At 39.6% G+C, this 20,278-nt stretch overlaps 1 protein-coding gene across 1 annotated transcript; it reads right to left on the bottom strand.

The window, feature by feature from the left end:
• Nucleotides 1–2,920: 2,920 nt before the first annotated feature.
• LOC118455476 (protein NLRC3-like) lies at nt 2,921–20,060 on the bottom strand. The gene is made up of 9 exons (XM_087845992.1): nt 19,975–20,060; nt 17,313–17,450; nt 14,697–14,775; nt 12,879–13,107; nt 10,922–12,725; nt 10,273–10,446; nt 8,297–8,470; nt 4,134–4,180; nt 2,921–3,961 (listed from the first exon to the last, which is right to left on the bottom strand). The coding sequence occupies exons 2-9, from the start codon at nt 17,399–17,401 to the stop codon at nt 3,435–3,437; spliced, it is 3,123 nt and encodes a 1,040-aa protein (XP_087702118.1). The 5' UTR covers nt 17,402–17,450; nt 19,975–20,060; the 3' UTR covers nt 2,921–3,434.
• Between the last annotated feature and the right edge of the window lie 218 nt (nt 20,061–20,278).

Here is a 20,278-nt window from a genome sequence, read left to right as displayed (position 1 = left end):
TAAACACAGACTGCTGTTTCTTCAGACCCGCCAACAGTTCATTCACCTTCTCTCTTTTCTGCTGTCCTTGAAAGTTGTCATATTTGTCGGCATGAAGACTCACGATGGAGGTTATATTCTTTCAGCACTGCAACATGCTGGGAACAGACCAAACATACAGCTTTCCCATTCACTTCCATGAATAAATAGGAGGATGGCCATTTTTCTTGGAACACTCTGCACTCTGCATCCACTTTTCTCTTTTTTGACAGAGACATATTGGGGCAATGAGGGTGCCAAAGCACATCAGGTTTAAATTTCGTGGGCAAAACAAAGTAGCTCACAATTGCTATTGCGCCATCCAATGGACACAATTGGAACAGCAGTTTCTTTATTGAAAAATTGCTGCTCATTTTTATACTTTACAAAATCATCTCACGGGCCGGATTAAACCCGTTTGCGGGCCTGATCCAGCCCGCGGGCCGTACGTTTGACATCCCTGGTCTAACTCATTAAATGTCTTTTTGAGACACTTGAAGGAGTCCGACTCGGCTGCTGATAAAGGCAGCATGTTCTCAACGACATACCTGGCTATCAATTTTGTTTCATTCAGTCTGTGTCACAGATGTTTCTGGAGAAGAGAAATCAAGCTGAGACTGCTTGGATTACATCGCCCCATCTCCATTGCTCGCTGAGCTCATGTTAGCCTCACCTGGGTTTGGGCTGCACCTGCTAGCATCAACACCGTTGTTCTTGGTGACCAGTTTTGTTGAAGCATGTGACATTGAGAGGTGCTTCGTAAGATTTGAATTGCTTGTAACTGATGTGGAAAGCCGGAAGACAGATTCAACCCTGTGTGTGTGTCCAAAAAATAGCAACGCATCCACACCCCACATAGCAAGCGGGTCTGGCCCGGATCTGGTATCAAGTCGGCACTGCTGGCTGACTTCTGGCATGGTAAGTGGTATGTCATCCAGATATGGGCCAAGCCTGGCTTAAATGGCACAATCTATGTGATGGCATGCCATATCTGGCTTGATTATGGTTTGGTTCATGTGGCCCAGGCCCATAGAAAACTGGTCTGGGCTGGATCTGGCATCAAGCTGGCACTTCTGACTGACCGGTGCCATGGCAGGGTGTATGTAAACCACATGTACGCCAAGTCAGTTACTCGTATTTTGTATTTTAAATACGTAACGGCGGTACATGTATTCCGTTACTCCCCAACACTGGACATGTTGTATAGAGCACTTTGAGTAAACTGGGAGAGTAGAAAAGTGCTACATAACAATCACTCCATTCACTGTCTCAACAGAGTTTTGTCATCTTACTTTTGCAATATTGTGTTCCGGCACATGTTGTTATTACAAGGCTTGATTAAGGTACATATTAGGCTGACATCTGGGGCCAGAGCTGAAACTGTTCTGGGTCAGCACAGGGCCAGCAGTGTGTCTGCAACTGGCCCGTGGCTGCACACCACTTACATATACCACAAAGAATGACGGCCCTTTGCTGGCCCAGATCAGGTTTGCCAGAGGTAATCCACACATAGACCAGCACAGGACCACCAGTGTGTCTGCAACTGGCCTTGTGCTGGCCCATGTGTGGGCCACCTCTGGCAAACCAGGTCTGGGCCACCAGAGGACCATCATTCTCTGTGGTATGTTGGCCATGTGTAAGCACATTGTGGTTGGCCAGATCTGGGCCATACCAATTTTGCTATCTGGGAGCGCATTTTCTTGTTAGTAACAGTAACGCTGTTGTAACGATAGAAATAGTAATTAGTTAGATTACGTTGTTACTGAAAAAAGCGTTAGTAACGCTGTTACTTGTAACGCCGTTATTCCCATCACTGGTAAAGACAAAGTCACAGAAGCTTCCAGTTTTGTTTGACAGTGTGTCGAACAAACCTGATGACACCAACTCACAGAAAGCTTCAAGTCAACCAAACACATCCAAACTCTGAGGTTTTTTTCCAAGGCTGGAAGAAAACTAATGCCAAAATGAATTTTTGAGAAGCTGAAACAGCTTCATGTCTGTAATCACAAGGTAGAAATAGTATTTTCTGAAACACATTTTTTTCCTCCCCGGAGCGAGCTGTGAGCAATAAAGTCTCCACATCTTCTTGTTTTCTCATTTCCTTTATCTTCCAGACTTTCCAAAGATTGAAGTTGGGACCTTTTACAAGAACTATATTAGTTTATTCTGGTGCAAACTTCCTCAGTGATCTGTATTTCTACAGCCACATATTCCAGCTCAGCATCTTTAGCTAAATCTTTGTGTGTTCTACTTTGTTAAATGAGTGCTGCAAAGCCACCAGCAGAAGCATGAAGCCTATCATGTCACAGTGACGTGTACCCATGAATAACAGGATCAAGTTTCGTATTCAGCCATATTTCCTGCATAAATCAACTTTAATTAGCTTAGGTTATATACCCATTCAAATTTGATTCGAACCTGTTTCAATGATAACAAACAATATTACTTACAACTTGTGATGGCAACAGATTAACATAGGTGAAACGGCCCCTGGCTAGATCTGGAATAATAATATACACAAAACAACCACTAGAGGGCTTCAGAACAGAAAATGCCTAATTCCATCACAAGGCTTTTTGCTGTGATTTTCCTTTGAGCACACAAACACATCTGTCTTCACTTTCTCTGTTTTTGATGCAGCACTTTTTAAAATTCTGAGCTGAAATCATATGAATGAAACAGCTTCTAAAAAAAAACAGATTCTTCACCAGGACACTTTGTGATAGTTTGCATGTTTCATGCAAACTCAAGTGATACACAACATATGCAGTGTGATACACACATATTTACATATTTCATGTGTTTGATAACAAAGCTGGTACCAACATCCTGCACCATGTTCTTGTTCAACATTGGAAAAACACAAGACTACTTTCAAATCAGGATTGAAGCCTTTGCTGTTTATTAGATAAGCCACATGCATTATGATCCGTCAAAACAATCATATTATGGTTATAACTGCATTTAAAACTATTGGGCCAATATTTTCAGCTTATATGGCTGAAACATTTTCAAATTATGAGCTTCCAACAATGAGTGATACAGTAAGAGCATGTGGAGACTTTGGAAAAATCCCATTAAGAAAGAGAAATCAAACATTTGGATTCATTTTAATGAGCTCAGGCTTGATGAAAATGCAGAGGAGCTGGTTGTGAACTGAGCTTCAGAAAAACACAACTAACCAAAAACCAAGGCAGAAAAAAAAACATATGGATCCTGGAATAATGGTATCTTCCATCTTTAAAGGACTGAAGAGGAAGAAATTTACAAGAAATCATTTCGAACAGTTTAAAACATCAACTGAATCCATGAATCTGAAAACATGTTTCTGAGTGAAAGAGACAGACATGTACAGACTGAACTACCTGTTCAACAGTCAGTGTTTCTCTAACAGGAGGACACTCTTTACACTCAACTCAGCACAGACACACTGAGGCACCCATAAAGACTTTTAATCCAGGATAGAGAGGTTCAGTGAATGTGGTGTTGAAGGTGTGGAGATGGATCAGAGTGTCAGAGGAGACTCTGTAGAAGGACAGAGTGCCAGCAGGAAAGTCCACGTACACTGCAATTCTGTTAGAGACGGAGGAGGAGGAGGTGGTGGTGGATACGAATTTGGTATCGTGACAAACATAAATAGGACCATCATTAGTGCAGTACAACCTCCAGGAATGATCATTCTCTCCAAACAAACAGTCATTGCTGACTCCTTTCCTTCTTATTCTTCTGTAACTCACTGTCATCCAAACCTCTCCTTTCCACTCGACCTCCCAGTAACCGCGATCAGTCAGACCATCTCTACACAGCAGCTGATGAACATCAAATCTGTGCGGATGATCAGGATATGACTGAACCTCCATCACACATGTCACCTTCCTGTTGTTGTCAGACAGTTTGAGGTTTCTGTGTACTGTGTTTGTGTCAATTGTGGGTTGACAGGAATCTGGTGGAGAGAACAAACACAATCCAGCTGCAGTTATTGATCCATCATCTGTTCCCTGATTGACACTTTGATGCCTCCTGACATCAGAGATGTGAATGAGTGATGTGACAGTTTGAAGATGGTTGAATGTGTGCTGCTTTGTTTTCATGAATCACATTAAAAACACACTTACACTTCCTCAGACCTGGTCTCAACCACTGGACTCCAGCAGGCTCCACCCTGAAAGGAGGAGGAGGGTCAGACCAGCACAGTCTATTTCAGCATGCACACATGGACATTACATGGATTTAATACACATAATTTTAGACACTGATAATGGAACAGTCCAACAGTTTAACATATACACTTCATTCCTTAGGTGGATCAAACCGCTGATGATTTGGACTGATCCTGGATCTGTCAGTACATCACTGTATTGAAAGAAATATGACTGATTCAAACAGTGACCTTCATTATTGTTTAGCTGGAAAGGACACCTCCCTGTCTTTGGTGTCTTTATTGAGATTGTACATGTAAAACAAAATCATGGGCGAGCTCGCTCCAAGTCCTCCAAGTACTATTAATAGTAGACAGCAGGCATAAACACCAAACTGGAGAAATATATATAAAACAAGAAAAGGCACACATTGGGAATCTGTAATTTACTGTGTAATATGTAACTGTACTGAATGCTGTAATTACATCACAGTTACAATTATGTTCTTACTTCTTTTGCAAAGTTTGTTGAGTTGTTTTGACGCAGGGTGATTATTTAAAAAAAATGCATTTGTCTTTAACCAAACTGTGCTACAATCAGTTTTTCTTGTTGCAATGGTTTATAGTCAAGGTATAAATATTACTTTTATTTTTAATCGCACAAAATGACACAAGTGTGATGATGAAATACACACTACATCCAGGACAAGTTCTGCTAACAGAACTTTAGCTCTGTTAGACTCAAAAAAAAAATTCTATCTGTTCATTTTTTTATATTAGAATCACTATGAAGTAGTGCTGTCAGCGTTAATCTCATTAAAATGACAGTAATGCCATAACTGTATTAACGCAGCAAATCTCTGTTAGCGAGTTAATGAAGATCGCCCGTGCTTGGGGCTGCATGGCGCTAACGCGTTAATGAGCCAACAGAAAGTTAATGCGGTTATAGCATTAACGTCATTTTAATGAGATTAACGCAAACAGCACTAAGCGCTAAGTAGCTAACCGCATTTCAGTAAGTTGCCAGTACAGTAGATCAACCCAGTTTATTTAAGTTGCCTTAACTTAGGAAAAATATAGTAAGCTGGAAATTTTGCTTCTTAGCGCAGAAGGACAAAATGATATGGTTTGAAAATTACATGTCACTTTCTTCCTGTCAGTCCACATGTTCATGGCACTTAGGTTTTTTTTTTCCAGAATATGTTGAGCAAACCTGGGTTCAGCTGGAGAAGCTTCAGCTCAAGGGATTATTGTTGTCATTGTTGCAATTCTTTACACTGATTTGGTGAGTAAATGTTTACACTCATTCAAATTGTTTTTGTGCCTTCTCTAAGTTTAGCACCAGGTTTATCAACTTGCTAGTTAGCAAGTGTTAGCCTAGCGTTGCAGCTGCCCCTTGGCTCATGTTACTTAAAAATTAACACCACAGCTTTAAAAACCTTATACACAAATATCTCTCAGTGAAATTTTCTGTTGATTGTTTGAAAAAGAAAAGTCAGCAGCTACTAGATAAAAGCCCAGACTAAACATTTTTGGAAGGTGCAGCCATTAGGAGCAGGCCTTGTTTTCAATCCATATGAATTTTAATAACATATAAACTGTAACCCCTGTATTTATTTTAATGCTTTGTTCCTCTGCTTGCTTTTTACTGTCTTTGGGGCTTGGACCATCACTCCCCAGATTACATCAAACTCCTGCAAGTCTAGAAAAGGAACTGTTGGACAGAAAGACATCAGCTGAGTAGTAAGTATTTTGGATTTCCAATATATTTGTAACTATCAGTGACATTTATATTAATCAGGATGAACTTTAAATATACTTTAGCTCAACCTGTTTTTCTTATTGTTTCATTTGTGTTTTGGTTTGGGGAAGTTGTTTCTTTATTGATCTTTTCCTGTCTGTTGTTATTAGACTTGAGATATGACTCCTCTCTGCTGTTGCTGATGACGCCAGCTAATTCTACAAGACATGCTGTGTAAGCAAATACAAACAACGACAGTTTGATCTTCATTTCTTTAAAGATCGTATCCCACAAACTTAGTTTAGAGGATCCACACTGTCTGCACTATAGATAGTGAAGTTTTTGAGCAGTGAAATTTGTTTTGTTCTCAAATGATTCTATAGATCATCAGAATGAAAAGTTATTGGGCATGTTGCATAGCCCTTTTAAAAATATCCTTTCATGACATTATTGTGTGTCGGGTTGTGGTTGGGGCCTCTCAAGCGGGACATTGCACGTCCCTCTCTGTGATCACCATGAAGCTGTTGGGCTTGGACAGCCATTAGATAGTGGAGCCTCCAGCTCTCACTGGAGCAAATCACAGCTGAGTGGAGTGGCAGAAATAAGAATCACCACCTCTAAATCTTTAGCTATGGTCCTCAGCCAGAAAATGGTGGAGTGCCCACTCTGAATCAGGGATGAGTTGCTGCCCCATGTTGAGGAGGGTTTTGTTCACAAGTTAGCAAAGAGGGAAACAATAGATAGACAGAAGGCTGCAGCGGCCGCTGTTCCAGTCTGTCATGGTGAAGAGTCATTCAAGAAGGGCTCAGAGTAGGGCTGGGCGATATGGCCTAAAATTCATATCTCGATATTCTTTAGCTGGATGGCAATATACGATATATATCTCGATTTTTTTTTTTTAAGCCATAAAATAAGAACAAAAAGAAAGTTCTTAGTCAAAGCTGTGTCCCAAATCTCACACAGGCACTTTTATTAACATACATGTTTATGTACATGAAAAAATTACTCAGAAATAAATCATCAGCATTTATATGACTTTTTTGCTTGCAGGCCGTTAGGAGAGTTGAGGAATGCCCCAGACCTCACAGATCTCTCTCCTTTCTGCTGTCAAACCTGCATTTGAAAAGTTTACTAAAGGGCTGGGCCCCCATTTGGGGCCTCATAACACATACATATAGGGCCTTGGGAGTGGGCATGCTATAGGGCGTCCAGAGGATGGTCTTTGTACTCCACCCCACCTTTGGCGCTGGTGCCCACCTCTTAACATATTGAGGGTTTTCGGTAGGGGCCGCGCTGACACCTTCTGCTTTCTGGCAGCCACCTGCTGGTGGCTGATTTCCTTAGCCATCGGTGTGTTTGTGGTACTTGGTGTCCGGAGCTGGGTGCTCAGCTCCTCAGCTCTTTTGGTGGTATGGTTGCCCAATGGTCCTTCTTGGGCTCTCGTGCTCTGGGGGGCCTCTGGATGTCAGGGAACTGGATCTCCTGCATGCCTGCTTCATACCCTGAAACAGGCATGCAGGGCAGGGCTATGGCTCCCCACACTCTCTAGTAGATTGTTACATTGAGAAACCTTTTGAATACAAGTGCGCTCGTGCACACAGGTGTACACATGGATGTTCACAGACACAAACTATCTACCTTGGCTGCTACCTCAAAGCATATTGTGCACTGTCAGTCTTGTGTGCTGCACACTAACATTCAATACTTATTATTTACAGTTACTTACACTTATAGAGGTTGTTGCTGTGGTATTCCTACCCCTACTGTGGTATTCTCTTTTTACTTGTTTTCTTTTTTTCCCTTTCAACAGGATATCCACCGGATTTCTTGTCTTTTCTCACTGTCCATCTTTACCTCTGTTTTTCTTTCTCTCCCTTTCTTTCTCCCTCTCCTATCCTTCAGTCATGTCTGTCCAGTCTGTAATTTAATTTAATTTAATTTAATTTAATTTAATTATAAAGACAAATCAAGTGCACCAATATGGCAAACCATAATGATCCACTTGAAAAAATAGCATCCTTTTGGCCATCAAACAATAATTCTGATTGCTAAATTACCAAACGGTACAGCCAAAAAAAAAAAAAAAAAAAAACTTGCTTTGAAGAAACCTCTGGCAGATCCAAAAAAAGGGTTGCCACAACCAGTTAGGGTGAGGAGAGGAAGATGGATGAAAAGAAACACAGTGGAAGAAAGCAAGAGATTAATAACACCTCATGATTAGCTGCAGAGAGTGAAAAGAGGTGAAAGAAGAAGAAACAATAGTGTGCAATAGATATAGGTTTCCTGTGTGTGTGTGTGTGTGTGTTAATGTAACATCTGCATGAAACAAACACAGATTAAAGAATTAAATTATTTAAAGTTTACAGCTCTTCCTCCTTTATCAGACATTATTCCCCTACCTGAGAGTGTCCAGTCTCCAGCGTGGATCTTTCAGTCCAGCCGACAGCAGCGCCACTCCTGAGTCTCCTGGATGGTTGTAGCTCAGGTCCAGCTCTCTCAGATGGGAGGGGTTTGAGCTCAGAGCTGAGGCCAGCGACGTACAGCCTTCCTCTGTGATCAGACAGCCTGATAGACTGTAGACAGGCAAAAAAAAAAATCCATCTGTGAATACTGCACACAAGGATTGTTTTATTGTTTTTGAAATTTCCAAATTCAGGGCCATCCATTTGACTTAATAGAACTATTGTTTCAAGTTTAATTACCTAAATCTCTTCTTGGGAACACAAAGAACCACAAGTAACCTTGCACTCTAAAAGTGAATATGCTATTATGCTTTCTTTATGGTCTGATCATTCAGGATTTTGTGAGAAAATTATTTTAATTAAACTCTGAATTTAAAAGGAAACCACTTAATAGAAGATATTATGGGAGAAGTATGATCTCTCTTTCATTGCCTCTATAATCTCACCACAGTAATTTGGAGCAATTGAAAACTTCTGTGAGAGCATTTAGAAAAAGTGGACTTCAAAGTAACAAATGCTCAAACCATTTTTTCAACATCTGAGAGAAAATGTTTTCAATTTTTTCACTATTGGTCAGATGAAAGAAAGAACCAGCCACAATTCTGCTATCCTTGGCACCATTGTAATGTAGCACTGGTCCCAAGCCTGGATATATAAAGAGGTTTTTCATCAAGAAGGTCATCTGGTGCAAAATTATTGCCAAAGCATTCAGATGATCAAGATTTTTGATCAGGTTTTCCCCAGAGACCTCAATTAAGTCAATGTTGCAGTTTCAAATTTGTTGTCGTGTCACCTGCGCCGGCCCCGGAAATACTATAGTCACTGGAGATAGATAACCAGATACAGATAACCAATAACCAGAGGGTTTTTTTTATTTATTACATTTTTTTCTACTTGGAGGTTGTGTCACAGAACAGGGAAAATTAAATTGGTGGTTTATAAGAAGTTTCTGTTTTAGGCTACACTTCCTACTTTTCCAGGAATATTTTCATGACAGTAATGTACCTAGTAGTGTTGAAAGAGGCAGATGAATAAGCAAAACATTTGACACTGAGCAGTACAGCAGCAGTGACACAACTGGAGAAAAGGAGACTATAGTGCTAGTGATATACTAAGAATTTAATTTGAAACTGTGCTCTCAAAAGCAGATATAGATCACAGTATAATACGAGTCACTATGTAAAAGTTTGAAATTAATTGAGCTGAAAGGTTTAAGCTACACAAAACAACACTTTGCACTTGTTGATGCATTCTCAATCACCCAGGAAAGTAAATCTCCAAAAGTTGATTCTGTTCATCTGGACGTAGCGTTTTGTGGGAGAAACGTTTCGTCACTCATCCAAGTGGCATTTTATTAATTTATTTAGTTTATTTAGGTTTCCAAAGTTATTTTTGTATTATTTATTTATTTATTTATTTTATTTAAGGAAGTCAAAAAGGATAGATGAGGAGATGTTGAAAATTCTCATCATGTATTCATCCAGAAACTATTTCACCAGGGTGTAAGGGTTAACACAAATAAATCAAACTCCAATATATAAACATACTTTGTAAAAAGCTACAGCTACAGGACTTGCTAACAACTGTGCTACTGTGCTGCTGTAAATAAAAGGTTTGAAGTACATTTGCTGCAATCCTGTATGAAACAATTTGCAACAATGAAAATAAATTGATATGTTATGAATCCAAAATATCTGAAATCTCTCAACAGACCGGCGCTAAAAAGCATGTTATACACACAGGATCATACTCAATTTTTTTAATGATATGAAAAAGAATAAATGAATTAGTAAATCAGAGGCTAACATAAATATGAATAATAGCTAAATTTTGAATTTGACAATGTTGTTGTTTGATCAATACTATAATCCAGATCATAAACCTAAATTAATGAAAAAAGCTTTAATCCTCACCTGAGAGTTTTCAGTGAACAGCTTGGATTCTTTAATCCAGCAGACAGAAGCTTTACTCCTGAGTCCTGCAGGTCATTGTTACTCAGGTCTAGTTCTCCCAAACTAGAAGACAGGGAGCTGAGAACTGAACGCAGAGCTTCACAGCTTCTCTCTGTGAGGTTACAGCCAAACAATCTGAAATCCAATTTGTGATGAAATTAAATAACTTATTTTTAACTTACCACCAGAAAAAAAAATTCTGACTCTACTTCATAAATAACAATACAACTCATAGAAAAAAATAGAATTAGGTTTGAAACAGCACAGTTACACCTCTGTATCTGTTAAGTAAGTAGAGAGCTAGTACTTTTACTGATTATAGCTCAATAACCACTGACACAGGCATACTTTTCAAATTAGAATACCAGTGATTGCTGTTGCCTGATACAGTTTAAAATAATTATTAATTATCACATACTGAACCCCCAATGAAACCACCATTCATCATCTGTTGGAAACAAGGTGCTTTAGCATCATAGATTTTTATGATTTTCTTTTTATTTATATTAGTTTTTGAAGAGTTAAAGAAAAGCTCTGGATGCAATAGATGCAATAAACCATAGTTGCATAAACATTTCAACAATAAAAGTGTATATAGATGCATACATACAGAGCTTTGTTGGAGGCTTTGACCACTGGCAGCATTCTCAGAAGAGCCTCCTCTGAAGCAGAGTATTTCTTCAGGTCAAACACATCAAGATCTTTTTCTGATGACAGTAAGATGAAGACCAGAGCTGACCACTGAGCAGGAGACAGTTTATCTGTGGAAAGTCTTCCTAATCTCAGCGACTGTTGAATCTCTTCCACTAGAGAATGATCATTCAGTTCATTCAAACAGTGGAACAGATTGATGCTTTTCTCGGCAGACAGATTCTCACTGAGCTTCTTCTTGATGTACTGAACTGTTTCCTGTTTGTTACTTTGTGTCTCTGTCAGAAGGCCTCGTAGGAGAGTCTGATTGGTCTGCAATGAAAGACCCAGGAGGAAGCGGAGGAACAAGTCCAGGTGTCCATTTGGACTCTGCAAGGTCTTGTCCACAGCACTCTGGTAGAAGTGTCTCCCTGCAGATTCTTCTCTTCTTCTTTTAGACATTTGGGATGTAATTACTTGTTCTACCAGCAGATTGACTCCAGAGTTGATGACGGTCAGATGGACATGAAGAGCAGCCAGAAACTCCTGAACACTCAGATGGATGAAGCAGAACACCTTGTCCTGGTACAGTCCTCTCTCCTCTTTAAAGATTTGTGTGAACACTCCTGAGTACACCGAGGCTGCTCTGATATCGATGCCACACTCTGTCAGGTCTGATTCATAGAAGATCAGGTTTCCTTTCTGCAAGTGATCAAAAGCCAGTTTTCCCAGAGACACAATCATCTTCCTGCTCTCTGGACTCCAGTGTGGATCTGTCTCAGCTCCTCCTTCATACTTGACCTTCTTTACTTTGGCCTGAACCACCAGGAAGTGGATGTACATCTCAGTCAGGGTCTTGGGCAGCTGCCCTCCCTCTCTGGTTTTCAGCACATCCTCCAGAACTGTAGCAGTGATCCAGCAGAAGACTGGGATGTGGCACATGATGTGGAGGCTTCGTGAGGTCTTAATGTGGGAGATGATGGTGCTGATCTGCTTCTTATCTGTGAATCTCTTCCTGAAGTACTCCACCTTCTGTGGGTCAGTGAACCCTCTGACCTCTGTTACCCTGCCAAGACATTCAGGAGGGATCAGATTGGCTGCTGCAGGTCGTGTGGTTATCCAGAGACGAGCAGAGCGAAGCAGTTTCCCCCTGATGAGGTTTATCAGCAGCACATCCACTGAGGTGGACTTTCTAGGGTCAGTTAGGGTTGTGGTTTTGTGGAAGTCCAGAGGAAGTCGACACTCATCCAGACCATCAAAGATGAACACAACCTGGAAGTCTTCAAAGCTGCAGATTCCTGCTTCTTTGGTTTCAGTAAAGAAGTGATGAACAAGTTCCACCAAGCTGAACTTTTCCTCTTTCAGCACATTCAGCTCTCTGAAAGTGAATGGAAATATGAACTGGATGTGCTGGTTGGCTTTGTCTTCAGCCCAGTCGAGGGTGTATTTCTGTGTTAAGACAGTTTTCCCTATGCCAGCCACTCCCTTTGTCAGCACTGTTCTGATTGGTTTATTTCTTTCACGTGAGTCTTTAAAGATGTCTTCTTGTCTGATTATTGCTTCTAGACTGTCTGGTTTACTGGATGTTGTTTCAATCTGTCTGACCTCATGTTCATCGCTGACATCTACAGTCCGTCCCTCTGTGATGTAGAGCTCTGTGTAGATCTGATTCAGAAGGGTTTGGTCTCCTGCTTTAGCGATCCCCTCAAACACACACTGGAACTTCTTCTTCATGTTAGATTTAAATTCATGCTGATGCCACTGGAAGTTCCGAGTGCAGGTTCCTTAAGGACCCAATACACACACACACACACACACACACACGAATCAAGGATTTATCACATATTTTGAATGTATTTTTGTCTGTTACTTGAAATATTGTTGAACATTTTGGCACTTTTTTTTAGAATTATTTTTATTTAGAGAATAATTCTCACTTGTCAGCAAACGCTCAGCGAACTTATTCTGCTTCATTCTCTTCAGGAAGTCCACTGTAATCATCATAAATGCTTCTCTGCTGCTCGTACTCTGTTCTTCATCCACACTCTGTAATACAGCGTCATCCTCACATTGACTCTTAAAACATTGTAGGTCCTCTGGACTCAGACTTGTCTGGATGTTCTTCAGCTCGTTCTTCACAAAAGAGATTATTTTGTCCTCCAGCATCTGGAACAGAATATTTTATGAAATACCCCAAAACCTTTCTCACACAGGAGAAAAAGAAAGAACATAGAAGGAGGTGTGTTTCTGGAAATCTGTTTAATTAGGCTCAATATACACAATCCCTCAATGAAATTCAAACCCTGGTTATCTAAAAGAAGTGGGAAAAGGTAAAATCCACATTTTGTCAGAATATTTTCCATATATCTATCCCTTTATATTGTTGTTAAAGCTAAATGTTGTGTAAACATGTCAAGTTATCAAGTTATGTCTCATGTTCTTCATAAGAACATGTCTCTCACACACACAACTATAAGGATTCTCTATCTGCAGCTAAATCTGGATATTATGGAACATTTATCAGATCTGGTGAAACGAACAGTAGAGCTCTTTTCTCTACTATAATAATATCTTTCAGCCACCTGAAATGTTCCACCTCAGTTTTATTGCGCTGTGCAGTGTAATACCTTTATGCCCTTTTCAGTACTATAATTTTTACGATCCCACAGCATGTGGCAGGTAGTCCACATAGTACATTGTATGTCCATACATTGTTATTCAGAGCTGAGGAGCCTAGATGTTTCTCTTGATAGCGCCCTAAACTTTGAAATACTTATCAGTATTATTACTTGGTGATCATATTTCCAGCTACATAATATTAGTTATCATTCCTCATAGATAACACTACTGCTATTCTTGCTCTAGGTAATATCCCATATGGATTATTATAATTTTATCCTTTCTATATTATGTGAGTACAAGAAAACAATTATTAGAATATGATGTGTAAAATTTGTTTAGATCAAAGGAATAAGGAAGAATTTGTCTGTGTGTTTCAGTTTGGCTTAGCTGTAGGTTTGTGAGTGTGTGTAATTGTTTAGAGGGAAAGGAATTTATTGACACTGGGGGTCTCCTGTCATAAAATGAGACAGGAAGCTACAGTTGGGGATTGCGGATGCTGATGCTTGTATATATCACATTGATTTTAGATTCTGCTTCTTATTTCAAAGTATCTCCATAAAGTCACACCTCCATATCACATCTTCTGCACAGCTCCACTCCTTCCCGTACTCTGACATCATCCTCCTCTGCTACTGTTATTTTCCCATCTGCTCAAATTACCCTCCAGTACTTTCAGCTGAGTGTCCACTGGAACTTTCTTCCATGCCACTTTCACAACATTGGTTCTCTCCCTATATTTAAAGTAGCTTTAAGACACCTTAGGCCTTAAGACATCTTTTTAAACCTGCCTTTTCTGATTAATGTTATTCAGTATTCACTGCACTACTACCCAATACTATGTAGCATTATGTAGTATGTTCTCTTTCAAGTGGTAGCCTTGAAAGAGTAGCCATACTGTCTGTTATTTAAGTGCTTGTAAGGTGTACTCGATTTTTGAAAGGCGCTTCTTAAATAAACAGTTTTGGGGTTTTTTTTCTAAAATACTAGATGCTAGATATTTGCCTATGTATTTGTAGTGGAGGCAAAAATCTGACCACAGCATTTTGTTCAGCTCGCTCTACCCTCTGAGCCAGAACCCAGCAAGAATATGTCTGTCAACAGAATGTAAAAGTAGTTGTTGCACATGTACACACCATAAATATAGAGTCCAGGTGTGTCTGATGCTGCTGGGAAGACTGACCACTGGGAACCTCTGAGCTCTTCTGGTCCACTCTGTGGAGACATCATAAAGAATCAGAATAATACAACAAAACATTGCAACCTAAAATGCAACCTGCTGGTCCTCTGCACTATAAAGAATATGAAATAAAAAACAACAACAAAACAACAAAAACAAAAAAATAAACCTCGATAATACGTGAATTATCAAGTGAGAGGTTATTTTATGTGACATGATGTCTTTGTCTGGCACAAAAACATCATGTCAGCTCTCTTATCTTATAATTCTCTTGTTATCTGAACATTAACAACATGCAACTCCAAAAACTGTGCACATCCAAACCCTGATAACAAAAGCTGAACAGTGATTTCTGGTTTTGTAAAAATCCTGTTAACAAAAAATGACTATTAATAATTATGAACAGTTCAGTATCCTCATAGAATTTGCAATAAAATTATGAAATCTTTACCAAATATTATAGAGAACCTCAGCAGTCAAAGACAGCAAGAAGAGTACCATTGATTCCAGTGTTTTTTGTATGTCAGAAATGCAGTGTAGAATGTCACGGCAGTTTAAGAAACTGGAGGCGTAGTATGTTACTGATGGTAGCCTTTGTTACTTTGGTCCTAGCTCTCTGCAGGTCGTTCCAGAACCTGTGTGGTTCTGGGATTTTTGTTCACTGTTCTTGTGATTTCACTCCCACATGGTGAGATCTTGCATGGAGCCCCAGATCGAGGAAGATTATCAGTGGGTTTATATGTCTTCCATTTTCTAATAATTGGTCCCATAGTTGATTGCTTCACACCAAGCTGCTTACCTGTAGCAGTTTCAGTCTTCCAAACCTGGTGCAGGTCTACAACCTTTTTTTCTGGTGTCCTTGGACAGCACTTTGGGCTTGGCCATCGTGGAGTTTGGGGTGTGACTGACTGTTTGTGTCATGATTCACTGCGTGGCTGGCAGGAAATAGAACCTAAAAGCAGGGACTCAAACGCGGGGAGGGATGAACTCAAAATGGCAGTATTATTGCTGGAGAAAACACACTGGTACTAAACTAAACACAAGGAGCTATAAACAAGAAACTCAAATCAAAAACCCAAGACACGTAGGGAGCTACACTGGGAACACAGGGAACTAGGAGCATGGAGGTGAGGGGACGACGCTAGAACAAATGGAGGTGAGCACAGACAATAAATACAGAAGGAGAACAGGGCAACAGGGAACAGCTGGGAGACGCGGCTGAGGGCAATTAGACACGAGACAAAATGGGGAGGACACAGAGACGGACTGGAAGGTGAGAGAGAACATGGAGGGGCACGAGAGAGCACAGTCACGACAGGATGAGGGAAACACTGAACATAAGGAGTGGACACAAGGCACAAGAACTCACATAACTGTATAAACTTAGAAACAGAGGGAGACACAGGGGTCAGCTATACAGAAGGAAATTACTAAACAATCAGGGAACTAAACTGGGACCACAAGAAACTAGACCCTATAGAAATAAACTATAGACTAATAGAGATGTGTCGGTCGCGAACAAAATGGCTCTTAGAGCCGGATCTTTGATGTGAACGACGCGAGCCGGCTCCTTATTGCGAGTCGTGGGATTTTTTTCCTTTTTCCGCTTCACTCCGCATGCGAGCCTTGTGCTTTGCACTGGGAAGAGGGGGGAGGGGCAGTAGTTCCACACGCAGTAGCACAGGAACAGAGCAGGAGGGAAAGAGAGAGAAAGAAAGCCAGTGACAACAACGTCACATTAGAAAGGTATAGTAATCATCCACAACTATTTTCAGTTGCAGATGATAAAGGATTCAGAAAGTTTTTTCATGCAGGCCTATATGACAGAGAATATGCATGTTCTTTTTGTTTTCATATTTTAATTTATATTTAATTGTGTTGTGGTGTGCAGTGTTTTGTGTTGTTTCATTTTAAATTTGTTTAAAAGGAAAAAGCTGAAAATTTAAATAGTTAAAAGCTGAACTGTGAATAGTTGGTTTTTGTAATATATGATTTATTTATTACATTTCATGTGGAGCGAATAAATAAAAGTATATTTACGGTGGCCCCTAGAGACAAAGTACGTACAAACTCCAAAACACGTACAAACTCCAAAACACGTACAAACTCTTTTGTTACCTAGTGGCTACACAAGCCAGGAAGTACCAACGACCGGATTTGGTGTGTGGTAGTAACAGGTAAATGAACATTTTTTTTAATTATTTGAATATATATGAGTGCTTGTGTATAAATACACAAACAATACACATATGCTTTCAATTGTGTAATTTAAGTGATCTAGGTAGCTCTGTTAAGGAAGTTCAGTTAACGCTAGAAATGTGCTTTGGAGTTTGTATGTGCTTTGTCTCTAGGGGCCACCGTATATATTTATATATAAACATATATAAATAAAATCACTTTTTTTACATTAGTAATTCCTTTTGTGCATAATTTTTCTGGGAATAATTGATTGGTTGATTGATTGATTGATCATACTTTCTTCATCCCGAAGGAAATAAAGATGGAGCAGTGATGTGAGTGCTGAGCTGTGAGCTGGAGAAGAGTTATGGTCAGTTAGAGATGGTCATCTCACCTCTGAGCTATGGTCTGGCTCTCATTTTCCCCAAACAGAGTGGGTTTAGAGGAAGGGACTCCCTCCTCTCTGTCCTCACACTGATCCATGCTGCTGAATTCACATCCACATCAGCTCTCACACACTTTCTACCTTCACCTGCAGAGGAAACACAAATCATTCATGTGCACATCAACTGAAATCCTCCTTTCCATCATGTGTGCTGTCCAAATATCAGGTGTTTCTTTTCTGCTTCATCTCAGTGTCAGCTAAATGCAGTCAGACAGCAGTGTGAGGCAGAGAAAGCCATCAGCTGCTCTACTTCTACTATCAGTCCACTAGATGGAGACATAAAGCACACACGAAGCATTCACTGACACACACTGATTCACTGTAAATAAGAAAAATAAGTGACTCTGTCTCTGTAAGTGTGTTAATGTGGACAGAAAACGAAAGGAGACAGGTGGAGGCAGATTTTCACAACAAGAGGAGTTTTGTTGTTGTTGTTGTTGTTGTTGTTGTTTTCTTAATGTGTAGCTTTAACTTCAATTGGAGGGGAAGAGTAAGAGTTTAAGAGTTGGAGCTCTTTCTCCAGTACTTCCTCCCCTCCCCTGAAAGCCAGAGGTGGCAGAGTTAAAGATGCTAAGATTTTGAAAATACTACATTCATCAGTGTTTTATTTCTAACATGTTTCTTCAGTCTCAACATCTCATTTTGCCTGTTGACATACCTGATAACTAATATCTAATTATCTGTTAATGTTTTCAGGAATTTAATATTTAATAATTTTATTTCATCTAATTAAGTCAGTCTGAATATCAAATCCAAAAACCTTTGTCTTTTGTCCACCAGTATGTGAATGTGAGAGTGAATGAATAGTGGCATTGTAAAGTGCTTTGGGTGCCTTGAAAAGCGCTATATAAATCCAATCCATTATTATTATAATTACTTTCTATTGAAGCTTCTATTGAACTATTTGTAACAAAGGATTTTCAAACAGACAGAAGCCAACAGATTTAATTCAGTTCCATACTGCATCTAAACATCCACTTGCACTGTAATTATAAAGACCCCCGACCTCCAACCGCTGTTCACATTATAACTGGTTATGGTCAAAACGATGTGTCCACCTAACAGCAGTTACTGTGGAACAGCGACCGAGCTCAAACTGCAGTTAGTGTGTCAGTGAGAGCAGCAGCTCCTCTCCGCCTTCTCCACAGACTGACGGAGGCAGCAAAATCACTCTGGATTCAAATCATTAACAGATTAGTCCTGTGTTTACTGCCATGGAGCTGACACATGCCATACATGAATCCTGAAATCACACGAGTGTACTCACTTTTTTTGCCAACAGTTTAAACATTAATGGCTATGGTATGTTGAGTTATTTTGAGGGGACAACAAATTTACACCATTATACAAGCTGTACATTGGCTACTTTACATTGTATTAAAGTATCATATCTTCAATGTTGTCCCATGAAAAGATATAGCAAAATATTCACAAACATATGAGGGATGTGCTCACTTTTTTTGACAGACTGTAAATGCAGTTTTTTACTGTCTGTGTACAAACTGACCTTTGAGTCTTGCATCAGACTGGATTTAACTCTGTGTGTCTGTGAGCCACACCTATGTGTTCACTCCAAAAAAATGTTGTCTAACTGCTCAGACTGAGTCAGAGTAAAGTTCACATAGTGATGTGCACTGTTGGGGTTGTTGTTCAAGAAAATTATTACTCTATTACACAGAACTTCTTGCTTTTCTTAAAAAAGTCATGCAGTACCGTAGTACTTGCTCTAGTAAGTAACTACCTGTCATATTCTGTTCCTCAGGCCAAGGGGTCTATGAACCAACTGCTCTTACACATTTTTAGATCTGGGCTCTAAAAATCTGCTTACTGGCTGCCAGCTCTAGTTAAGCAGGATATCTTTGCTCAACTGAGGTTGTTATATACATGCTAAAGAAACAAAACTTGACTTATTTTTCACTCAGATATACTGTGACATTTAAATGTTAAAAACATATTTTTATTCGAGGTCTGCGGGAATAACCCTATATGATTCAAAGTTCAAATAAATCCTTTCTATCCTCTGTCTTCTATGGAGAACAAACTTAAATATCAGACTTGTGTTAAATCTGATTTGACCTTTAAGATAGACATGATCTCCTTCTGGATCTCAGAGCTAAGCTTCTGGTCCTGGGATTTAAAACAGCAAGGCAAAACTGTCAATCTTCAGGAGTTATGTGCAGATATTAGATACAGAAGGACTGAGAACACAAAGTGAGCTGCTTATTGAGAGGAACTCAAGAAAGTAGAACACAAAAAGCTCTGTCCTCTGTCCTTCAATGTATTCATGAGAAACAAAGCTGCCTCAAGTGATGTGTGTTGTTTTAAGTGAAGGAAACGCTTTTCAGTGGAAGTTTAAACTAGAAAAACTAGTAACTCTATGCAGTAGAGTTTCAGTTTGAAGCACACCTGATCTTTGTGAAGCAGTAACAACATGTTATTTAACAGAGCTGAAAACACTATCACAAGCCCGGGAGTTTGTTTGATTTACAGTCCAATTCAAATCAAACATCTGATTTATTGTATGTTATGTAAATACAAATGTCTCAATTCACATTCTCCTCCTAAAGTTCCTAAAGACAAATTCTAAAAGGAGGAAACAAAGCAAACTTACAGTTTCTTCAAACACAAATACCAACAAGCTCCACTCCACATCCGGACACTAAACACGGACACACAGGTGAGCTGCTTACTAGAAGGAGGCGGGACTCCACTTGAAACAGGACAGGTGGGAGGGGGAGGAGGCACATTTTTTTTATATGACTGTTTAACTTTGTGTCGTTACATTTAATCTTTTAATCATTTGTGTTTTTCACTGAGCAGATTCAGCTTTTTTAAAATAATGAAGTGACTTTGTGTCTTTCTCCAAATTCCTAATTATCAGTAAAGTTCCCTGAAAAATACCTCAGCGTTAAAAT

The sequence above is a fragment of the Neolamprologus brichardi genome, chromosome 9 (genome assembly GCF_056152115.1).
Source record: "Neolamprologus brichardi isolate AB-2024 chromosome 9, ASM5615211v1, whole genome shotgun sequence".
Taxonomy (NCBI): domain Eukaryota; kingdom Metazoa; phylum Chordata; class Actinopteri; order Cichliformes; family Cichlidae; genus Neolamprologus; species Neolamprologus brichardi.
This window is presented reverse-complemented; position numbering and strand designations above follow the sequence as displayed.